This window comes from Gallinula chloropus (assembly GCF_964237585.1).
Source record: "Gallinula chloropus genome assembly, chromosome: 11".
In the NCBI taxonomy this organism is placed as follows: Eukaryota; Metazoa; Chordata; class Aves; order Gruiformes; family Rallidae; genus Gallinula; species Gallinula chloropus.
In genome coordinates, this window is record NC_140096.1 from 13,688,850 (window position 1) to 13,700,733 (window position 11,884).

Here is an 11,884-nt window from a genome sequence, read left to right on the forward strand (position 1 = left end):
AAATAATAACATTTCCTTTCAATAATACTGTTTCTGCATAATGTTGAAATATTAAGGATTCTCATGTTTTTCAAATCTAAATGAAAAGAAAATGAACGGTGAAAACAGAAGCTATTAGTTCCCATATTTATACCCAAAAGATCATTTGAATCAACACTGTCACAAAACAGTTGAAGTTTGAAAATACATTTTTGATTGGAAAATTATTTCCAAAAAAAAAAACCCCAAAACAAACTTCAGCAAGTTTTACGTATATATTGAAATGGCATAAATGGATTTAATATTGTTAATGGTACAATCAGATTAACATCTATCAGCACTCATTAAGCATAGTGTTTTAGTAGGCACAGGTGGGCATAGGAAAAACATTTAGAAGTATTCACAAAATAAAGTCAGCAGATTCATAATGAAACCAAATAATTTTTGTTTACATTCTGGTGAAGAAAAATGTTGGTTTGTTGTTTGGAGTTTTTTTCTTGAAATGCAAGTGGAGTCACAGTGTAAAACCCACAGACTATTTTTAGGATTTTGTCGGTTTGTTGCCTGTTTGTTGCTGTAGTGACCTTTGACTTTAAATTTCTGTTTGTGTATATCTGATGAAAACACAATTTTGGAACATCTTTTCTTGTCTACCACTTAAATTATCACAGGAAAGATATCTTTACTGGCTTACCTAGCATTTGGGGTTTCTGTGGTTTCCTTTTGAAAAATTAATGTTTCATTGAAGTGTCTGAACCATGAACAATTGCCCACAATTGTTCAATGACTTAAAGTAATTTCTTAGTAGATTCAACTTTGGTTTATTTTTTACTGTAGTCCCTAAAAAGACAACAAAGCCCCATTTGTTATGTAGATACATCAGAAAACTGCTGCTGAGGTAGGAGTAGATACAGATGATTGAACGAGAACTGTAGGTCTTTTATCCCACACCAATCCCATGAAAGATTTATGCCCTATGTGAGGTATCTCTGACATAACTGAAACCAACTTCTGCTAATCCCCTTCCTCCTCTCCTTGCCTCAATTCTGCATTCTGCTGAGGATAACTCCGTCACCTGAGCTGGGTATTGTCACCACTGTTAAAATTCATTATTATAGTAGTGTGAGACTATACTAATATTTTCATGTAGGTCTTTTATCAAAAATAAATGCTACTGACCCTATTCCACCTAGAAATTCTGTTCCCTTCTTATCTTTTTGAAGTTCGTCCTTTTTCCTATCTCCAAGCCCCGATCTTCATTCTCTAGCCAGAGAACCACAAAAGGTAATTGATTTTTTGATTACAGTGTCCACAGCCTAAGCTTACAAAACGTATTTTCTGCTGTTTCCACACCAGATGGCTTTATGTAGATTTAGTGATTCTTGGCTGTTTTTAAGTCTTCACCCTTGGAAGGCATTTAGTGATTTATAACAAAATCAGTAAACTACAACTGTATTTAAAACTTACACCTTAAAAAGTGAGTAGAATATATATTCAGTAAGTGTACACTGTAGATATTGTGAGCAAGAATTTTCTTCTTAAGACTTAATACATATATACATATATATATTTGAATGCAGGTGTGAATGAAACCAAGCAATCTCTTTAGCTGGGTTTCAAGGAGAGAGAACAGATGTTATGGGTTATCTGTAGGAATTACTGCTAAGTGGTTTTCTAAGGATTAGTTATATGAAGCTACATTTTGAAGACTGCTCATTTTATAGTTTCAGACAAACAACCTTTCTGTACAGACAAAATCTCAAGCTGTTTGTATTGTTTTAATGTGTTTTTTCCTGCTTTTATAGGGAAAGTATAGTAATAGCTATATTGCCATGATAAAATACATTTTCTAACTTTTTTATATCCTTCTAACATGTTCAGTGCCTCTTAAAATAGTACAGCGATATGCCCCAAATTTCTCCAGCAAGCCCGATTGCAGATGATACTCTGCAGTGTTGAATTAAATGAAAGTGCATACTATGTTGAAGTGACTCTGGATTAAATAATAAATGAATTTAAACAAATACACATCTGTTTGGTTGTGACAGATCCTCATATACATTCCTAATGAGGCATTTGAATAATGACCAGATCACTAAAAGGAGATATAAATGGTATTTCATACTGTACGGAGTTACCTTGTACTGGTTAACTGATTTTTCTATCAATTAGCCTCCATTCTGTTTTAACATGTTTGACTAGATCACTTTTTTGTAAAATAAATTCAAGGGATGAGTTCTACATGTATCTTTGAGAGACATTTACTGAGCATTTGATGTCTAATCTTTAGAAGTTGATATGAGATAAAATTCTTCATACATGTCCTACATATCCTATGTCAAGTAATGTTTAAGGATATTCAAGCAAGCATAAAACTAGGTTTTATTTATCCATCCATACATATATGAGTAACGAGGCTTTAGGAACATCATCATGCTAGAATATTTAGTGAAATTCTTGTTGTACTTATTGCTGCAGACTCTAATAGTCCTTGCAGATGCAGCAGCATTCCCACACTTAGCTATTTTCCTGGTGGTATTGACAAGCACAGTTCAGCTCTGGAGAAGGCCAGATGCTTCCAGTGCTGTCCATACTGCTCAGGGACTGGGAGGGAGTGAGCCCTGTGTGGTCCTGAGCTGCTACCTGGGGCCAGCCCACCTCTTTGAGATAAAGATGTGACCTGAAGGGGCAGTCATTCCAGGATGATAATTGCTGGGTATGGACAATGTTCTATAGCCTCTTCTTACCCTTCCTGCAAATAAGAGGTGTATCTTGAAAGGCTGAAAATGATGCTTTACACATCAAGAGAAAAAATTCGCTGTGTTACAAAATGCCCTTTAGAAAACTAGTATTGAAAATGCTTCCTCTTCCAGGCATCAGCTGAAAAGTGCAGCTGAACCCCTTTTTCATCCAGCAGATCTTTGTCAAACGTTGAGTTCATCACATAAACTTTACATTGGTAGAGGAGCTTAATATATGCCACCTAAAATGGATAGTCTTCTCAGGGATGGGGGAAGAAATGCAGATTTCACTCTCCACTATGTTTCCAGGTCGAAGGTTATTGCTGGAGGATAAACCATTTTTCACTATGTAGTTTCACCTTGTTTAATTGATTTGAATTTAAATTTATATTCTGTGTTAAATAATGAACTGTGTATTAATAATTAAGAAGCTTCAGTACAAATGTGAAGCAGTTAATTAAATATTAAATAAAGCACATTGTATTACCCAGTGTTGTAATCAATATATTTTAAGCTGTTCATTTTAGATGGTTGTTATACGTTACAAATTATGGTTAAAAGTCTCAGTGATAACTCAATATATACTTCATAAGCTAAGAAACATGTGTCCTTGGCAAATTACCATGTTTGTTTGGCCATAATGAGCAACAAAACATGGTCATTGACGATGAATACCACTGCAGTATTGAAGCAGTAAGGGCTGATGCCCCATGTCCTACAATGCTGTCATGCCTGTGTTCATTAGGCTTGAACCAGAAGAGGTTGCAGGGGGTTTGGGTGTTTTGATGAAATCTCTTCCTGTGGAAAACAGCAATTATTTAAACTGAAATTTTTATGGGAGGGTTGCTTTTGGACCATTTCTTGGTTTTGAGTAATACAAGATTGAAATTCTAGTCAGAATAACAATAAGAGATGACTTAATGAAAAATTAATGTGCATTATTTATATGGCTATTATTTCGGAAGGAAAGATTCACTTCACTTCACAAGCGTAGTTAATTATACAGGAATTACCATATGCTGTCTCTTTTGCCCTGTTACTTCCTCCATTCACTGTCTTCTTCCTCACCAACTTTCCCAGCCATCTTTGCTAATGTTCACTTGACTAATTGAAGCCAGGTACACACCCCACACCAGTGGGGATTTTATAATAAGAAGTCACAGCAATTTTTAGGATTAAATCCAAGTTAAAATCATGGATGTTAGGATATAAACTGTATTCACTGGAGTGGAAGGAGAGCTTATTCTTGCAAGATACCCAGTACAATCTGGCAAGCCTAGGTAGCACATGAAAATGTGTGATTTCCTGCATGCCTGTTGAGTCCTCAGTTAGAACATCTGGAGGATCAGTCTTACCCCAGTATGATTTCTCACAGGCTTCGGTAGAGACAAGCTCTGTACACACAGCTGAAAACTGAAAGAAGTGGTATGTCCTACTTGTTCTTTGAATAAAATGGTTCAAAGGCTAGAACTTAAGTAACTCTCTGATGTTTTTAATTTATTGACACATACACAGGAGATAAAATATTCATGGGAAACTTCTCCCAAAGGCATTTTATTATTAAAGCAAAAAAAGCAGAGTATATAATAGCAGCAGTTATTTAGGGTTTCTACATCCAAGCTTCTTCCTCCTGACCTTATTAAAGTAACCCAGTTTACACTAACAACTATTCTCCCCTCCCTTTTTTTATTGTTAATGTCATTTCTGTTCTCCTCACATAGTGGAGAGCGCTAAATGATGTTACCCAAGTGGCCACTTTTGGTCACCAGGGTAATTCTGGACTATAATTTCCTTATATTATGCTTGAATTCCTGCTTAGATTTAGTACCGCATTTAGTAAATACACATGGGCAAAAAATGGGGGGGACATGACCCATTCCTTAGGAGCTATTGGCTGAGATGAGTAGTGTAAGGTTGTCATCTTCATCACTCTGGTGGGTTCCTGCTGAGCAGAGAGCACTGAAAGTGCGATGGGAGCTGTTTAATACGAAACGCTTCAGTAAATGAGAGGCACTTCTGGATGCTGACAGAATAGCATTGGCACTGCAAGCCATGTATTCATATATGTGCTGTGTTGTGAAAATATGAAAAATAGCTCAGCAATGGCATAATTATGGGCAATTTGCTTAATTGCTTGCTAATTGTTGCTTGCTTTATTATGAAACAAGAGTGCTCTAAATGTAACACTGGATGGTTTGCATCCAAAATGTGTCAAATTCAGTACTGGCTTTTCATTAAGACTTCAGCTACGCAGCTTTAAAATTCAAGCACTCTATATTCTGTATTTTAAGTTGTTTTCTTCTTTTTGTTGTTTAAATTGGTTTTGAAATTTTCTTTGCAAAATCTATAAGCCCTTGAGGCTGCATTGGTACAGCGCAGTCCAGAAGTTTTTGAACTTCTAATGAGTCTGAGGACTTTGCTAATGAATACATTTACAAATGTCTTTTGATCATTGTTACACAGGTGGATAAAGGTGGAGATGTTTTAAGGCTTCTCCAGGAGCTCATGTTATTGATTTTTTATTGATTGTTCAAGTCTTAGAAACGTGCACCTCTCTTTGAACATGCACATGCAGATTTTTTTTTAAAGGGATATGTGCAATTCTGAAAGTTTGACCTAAACTTTTAGAAAAAGTATTCTGCTCTACTTTGACCAAGATCCCACTTTGAGGGATCCCGCTTTGACATCCTCATCTCTTCCAGCCTAAGTCTTTTTGAGATTCTGTGATGCAAGTGATGACACTTGTGGCAGACCAAGAAAGGAACCAGTCCTCTTATAGAATCATAGACTCCTGACTGAACAACCCCAACTTCTCAGTCTGTCTCCATAGGAGAGGTGCTCCAGCCCTCTGGATCATCTTTGTGGCTTCCTCCAGACTTTCTCTGGCATGTCCATGTCTTTATTGCACTGGAGACCTCAGAGCTGGACACAGTACTGCAGATGGGGGTTCTCAAGAGTGGAGTAGAGTGGGGGGAATGACCTTCTTCCTCAGTCACACTGCTTTTGATGCAGCCCAGGACATGGTTTATTTTCTGGGCTGCAAGTGCACATTACTGGGTAATGTTAGGCTCCTCATCCACTTGAGATGGAGGTAGTTTTCCCCATAGCAGCCATCATAGTGCTGTGCACTGATAGCTAGAGGTGGTGATAACACACCAGGGTTTTGGCTGCTGCTGGGCAGTGCTAGCACACATCATGGCTGTCTCTCTAACATGTCTTCTCCTCAGGGCTGCTCTCGTTCTCCACCCAGTGTAGTTGTGCTTGGGATTGCCCCACCCTGTGTGCAGGACCTTGCACTTGGCCTTGTTGAATTTTATGAGTTTTACACAACCTTGACAGCTCAAGGCCTCTCTGTGTGGCATCCTTACCCTCCAGCATGTCATCTGCCCCACACAGCTTGGCATGGTCAGCAAACTTGCTGAGGGTGTACTCGATCCCAGTGTCCATGCCACCAACAAAGGTGTTGAACAGCACCTGTCCTGATGCTTACTAAAGACTGTGAAACAATGAAAAGTCAATTAAATATTGAGCTTTTAGTTGCACTTGACAGTTCTGATCTAAACATTGCATAAAAGCCGACAGACACGTTCTTTAAAAATGTTCTTAGTTCTGAGGTAGACTATTTAAAAACCAGTTTCATTCCTAAAGCAATCTCGAGTTCAAACCAAAGTGATAAACTCACATGTGCAGGAGTGTGATCTATTCTATGAATTAAAAATTCTCTTTCATACTGCTTGTATGTCATCGTTGAAGAATCTCCATGTAGTATGAAAAGAAATATATAAAATTAAGGGTTTATTACTGAGTGAAGTAAGAAATGGGGTAGACTGGTAATAATTTGATGGAATGTATTGTTTATTCATAATACATGGGGGGGATATGTACACCTCTATTTCCATTTATAACCTTGTCATATCTTATGTGGGAAGAGTAGAGAAAAACATAATTTCTTCTGAAAATATTCAGAGACAGCAGGAACCTTCTTTTACATGATTGGTAGATACGGATGTCACAGATGTTTCATACCACTCAGTTCTTATCTGACTATGCAGAATAATTGCCTACGTTACAACTTTTGAATGAGGGAGAACAGCTCAAAACTTTTATTTTCATCTACATTTAGCAATGATGCAAAATAGAAGGAAGCTTAAAGAGCAGCAGCTAGAAAATGCCATGGTCAATTTACACAGCTTCTGATAAATGTCCACATGAGTACTGAATTTCATGCTCACCTGGCTGGGTGGCTTGAATTCCTCCTCAAATGGTCACCTGGGATGCTTGGCTGAGCCAGCCAGAGAATTCTGCATACAGTAGTGTGCAAGTGGTGGAGGGGAAACCGGGCAGGAGCTGAGGACATCTCAATGCTGGTTACAGCAACATTTCTGTGTGTTAATTCTCTGATGGGATATTTGGAAATCAGCTGCATTCCATTGTCAGTTGGCTCCATTAGTATAGTATGTTGCTAACATAAAGCTCTCCCCTTTGATAAAACGGGGAAGTGTTAAAAATGTGATTTTAATAAATAAAACATAGATTAAATGATGGTGCAGTGACGATGCCAAGTAGCTGTTCAGTAGGGTTTCAGGTGCTAAGGAAGCAGGAGAGTGGTGGTATGTTAAGCACACAGAGAATGAATGAGGCTGATGGAAACTAGCTCCATTTCATAGTCTGGAAGAGCAGGCAAAAAAGATAACGCCTGGTGAATATTCATGTAGAAAATTTCCTACGTTTTGTTCTAGGTCCATTCAAAAAGAGATTAATTATGTTCCAAGAGCCATTTTTACTTCATTGTGCTAAAAATATAATAATTCACGCTGCTGGTTATATTTGTTTTTACTTCATACCAAACAGAAACTGCTTTGCATCCCAATTACCCTTCCCAGCACTATTTACTGCAGCAGATCTATTGATGAGATTTTCAGAGTTTCCTTTAAATGCAGATATTGGAGACCTTGCCTACCTCACGCCGTATTCATTGTAACCCCCGAAGTTAATTCGGTTTCCTACAGCATACAAAGCCTCCTAAAGACTGCTTCAGGGTTGCAGTAATGCTGCAGCCTATACACAGGGGATTTGGATTAATTTTTGTTAAATTTTTATTTGTGCTCCTTTTAAAGTTAGTCTAGAGGTTAATGATATAATTGATTTTAAATAAATGTATTTATTTCTGATTTTTTTAAGTGAGTGCAGTATATTACAAACCAAAACTTGACTGTTCTTGTTGGTAAAAAGTTGAGTCAGGCATCATACAGAAAGTCAATTCTGTTTGCTAGATACTTCTGTATTTCCTGTGCCATATTATTGCAGAGCTGCTCAGTAGAAAAGGGTCTTAACTCTTCCAAGTTAATGGGAACTGTATATTTTACATGTTATTAATCATAAGCAGCAATGAAAAACGTCCTCTGACAATCAAGATTATGTGTGCCACATTCATAAAGACATCGAAAGACAGATTGTCTGCTACAAAAAGTGTATCCTCTAAACAATCCTGCATTGGCAGACTTGCAAAAAAAAACCCCAGCTCAAAGCCAAAGTAATTTGCATTCATAACTTATGAAGATTGTTATTTTTAAATTTCTTTTTTGCTAAAATGAAAGCTCAGATAAAAATACCTCTTTAATAACAGAATAAATAAGACTGTCATTCTGACAATGCTGTTATTCTTAGCATGGTGGCATGTTCCAAGTCTACAGGTAGTCTGACAACACATGGCACAAAATTACTGTCCTACTGATGGGTTGAGATGGTGGAGAGAATATTTTATAAGTGACCTTTTATTTCTGCAGTTGCCTTGTCTAAAGCTTAAATGTTAAGTTTTTATTGCCAAATGCTTCTTTTGATGGTTTAGCTTTGTTTACTACTGAAGTTTGAGAGCACTAGTACAATATAAGTATAGTAACTGCTTGCTGTAAGGACCTAGAAATGACTAAGTATTGTTTCCAAGTGATTGTGGGGTTTTTTTCAGTTTAACTGAATTTTTAGCATTTTTCAGAGCATTTATAAAGCCTCAAGATAAAAAAGAAATGCAGTTACTGGGCATCAAAAAGGGGATTTTTAATAAATACAATAAAGATCAGTTTCTGCATAAAAAAGGAGTAACCTCTGTCAAGGTTGTACCTGATTTCAATTAATTGCCTTGATCAGAACAGAAGCAAACCTGGATAATTAAAGAGCTTTACAAAGACTTGTGTATACTCAGATTTATGTCTCTAATAGCAGATAGTAGGACACAGAAAGATTAGACTAATCTGCCAGTAGTAACTTTTTTTTGCAGGAACTATTGCGGCTGCTGAATTATTTCCATATTTATGTCTCCTGCTGCCCATCAAAACTGGATTAGTATTTCAACAGCAAGGTGCCAAAGCTTTGTCAGGATTACATTGAAAAGTACTGAGACAAAATGACTGAAGACATGTTGAAATACCGGTAATAGGGCAAAATAGCATTTAAAAACAATCATTTCTCTAGCTGGCACATACTCATACAACATACTTAAGGGCAAATATTCAAGAATATAGCATTAATATATATATGAATATATATATATAAATATATAATATATATATAAAACAAGCAACCAGTTGTCTACTTAAATGTGGTAGGTTTACAAAAAGATGTATACTGTATTTTGGACAGGAGTGTTACATGTTCCAGTGCCTGAAGGAAAATCTTAATTTGTTTGTATTTGGATGTATTTGTGCTTTGGAGCTTTACACAGATTTCAAGATGCAAAGTCTTTATTAAACCAGAAATGCAGCATGCATTTAAACGTAAAGCTCAGAGGGAGAGAGGCTCCTGCTCAGAACTTGTGTTGCTATAAGTAATTCCTAGTGGCATGCCTTCTCCAGTGGTTATGACCCAGAATCCAATTTTAAATGTTATTTTCATGAAGACAGATATTAAAAATACATATGCATCTTTCATTGGAAGGTTTTGTGAAGACAACACGGTGAAATATCTAATCAGATACTCCTCTTCGTTCCTGATGTATTTAAACCCTGTACACAGCAAGAGAATGTGAAATTAATGCATATAATATGAAAACTATTTCAAGGAATTGTTCTATTGGCTTGAACTCATACAACATGGTAAAGCCACAGTTTAAATGCAACAGATCAAGGTTGTTTATGTATTGCAAATTACGTGTCTCAGATTTAGTAGTTTTCTTTGCCTTTGAACAAATTATAAATTCTATAATCCCTTTTCAAGGGCATAAACCTTGCATCTACTAAAGAAATCTTTCAATTACTAGCAAACTGTGGAGGTTACAGCTTCTTTTGCTATTGCCCTTTGATTTTTCAAGGTTTCCAGTATTGAATGCATGGAGAAATCAATTCTCTTTAAAATAGCTGTTACGCTGTCTTTCGTTCTTAAAGCTCTGGAGTGCATCTTTGAAGCCAATGAACCATCTTTGACTATGTGTCGAAATTAATTTCATTTGGCCTTAAGCAAAGCAAAACAATCGAAAAATCCAGTTTCAAGACAACATTTTAAAACCCCTATTTTTAATAATTATATTTTTCAGGTGTAATGTGTATTTTTCAAGTGTAATAATGCATAGAACTGTGGTATTAGATGATTATAAAGCTTTTAGATTTTTTACACAAATGACAATTTCAAAAAGTGAAAAGGTAATTGTTTAAGGTTTTAGTTACATAAATGTAATGTTAGTATCATCTTTTCATTAAACACTAACTTCTTTCTGATGATAGCCGGTAACAATGTTGCAGGCCCCAAACTTGCAAACATCTAAAGCTGCACTTAAGTTGCACCCCGGGAGGTATTTCCTTTCCAAAGTATGCCTGTTACTGCAGAACTGGGATTGCTTTGTTAACTTTGAATCCCCATGTACATCAGTCTTCAGACTTCTGACAGCATCTTGCCTTTTTCCACCCTCACAGCTATCGAAGTCAATCTGCAGAAAGCCCTGGCTGAAGCCTCCGAAACCTGCACACAGGAATGTCTCATCCTCGGCCATTCTGACAACTGCTGGATGCCACCTTCCTTGACACAGTATCAGCAGTCCAACACCCCTTTGCCATCGTTTGGCTTCCAGCAAGGCTGGGGCCGAGGAGCCAGACCTGAGGGACGACACACCCTTGGGAGGCCCCTTCCAAAGGACGACACTGACAAAGGCCAGGGTGGGCCCAGGCCCCAGTTCTACAACACCTGTGAAAGACATTGTCCCAGCGAAGATCCTGTCAAAGTCATTCCTCTGGCAAACTTCGCTGCGTCCCACCAGGCACCGGTGTCTGGGGGTAGCACTACGTTTATACACGAGCACCAGCTATAAATGCATATCTGACAAATCTGCTATTTCAGCTATTTCAGGCTTTAAGTGTGACTGTATATAGTCACAGCCTAACAATCTTCATAGTGCGTACACAAACTTGTTAGGCTTGTGAATATTTATGTATATAGAATCCTAAATTTGAAAATTAAAAGCGAAACCCTTAGGATTTAGTTAAAAGAAATTTACCATAGTTCTTGGTAAAATCCACAAAAAATGGGGAAGAAAACCCACAACCCAGAAAGAATGGAAAGAAAATCACAAAATCCTGTTCATTTTCTTCTATGGGCCATATAGTGCAAATATCCATTAGCAGTTCTTCCTCTCTGTTGAAAGCAATTTCTTAGTACAGTTTGGGGAATATTACAGTCTAAATAGAGCTTGCTCACATTTTTCTTTGTTGTTATAATTTCTAGCATATTCATAGATTTCATCTTCCATTTGCTTAGCAGTAGAGATCAAGTGGGCAATTTCTTATTTGATTACCTTGCATCAGAGAATGAATAAGATCCAAAAGTCTAATTCTTAAGATGATGGTATGTCTTTCCACCAAAATTTATTCTTTATGTAATTAAGAAGGAAAATGTACTTAAAGACTTGGCAACTGCTTTTTATTGGCTCAATCTATAGGTATTTATTCTCTGGAAGAATGCAAATGATGAAGTAGAAAGTTCTCAACTAGGCTTTTCTGTGTGAATTAAACACCATGATGATAGATTACGCAAGATATGGGGAAAAATTATAACTAACTTGTTTAATTTCCAAGATTTTCCTTTCTACAATAATGCAAGCAACGATGTTAAAACTTATCATGCTTTTCAAGCTATAAATGTGTTTCTAATTCTATCTCTTAATTTTTTCCAATCTTGCAGAG

The 11,884-nt window shown here is 36.8% G+C and overlaps 1 protein-coding gene across 1 annotated transcript in view; it reads left to right on the forward strand.

The window, feature by feature from the left end:
• Positions 1–11,013, forward strand: part of PCDH11X (protocadherin 11 X-linked) — a gene marked incomplete at both ends in the record, with an annotated part of 440,301 nt that extends 429,288 nt beyond the window's left edge. The window contains one exon of the mRNA XM_084269104.1: positions 10,622–11,013. Within this exon, the coding sequence (XP_084125230.1) occupies positions 10,622–11,013 (392 nt within the window). The remainder of the gene's footprint in view (positions 1–10,621) is intronic.
• Positions 11,014–11,884: the final 871 nt, after the last annotated feature.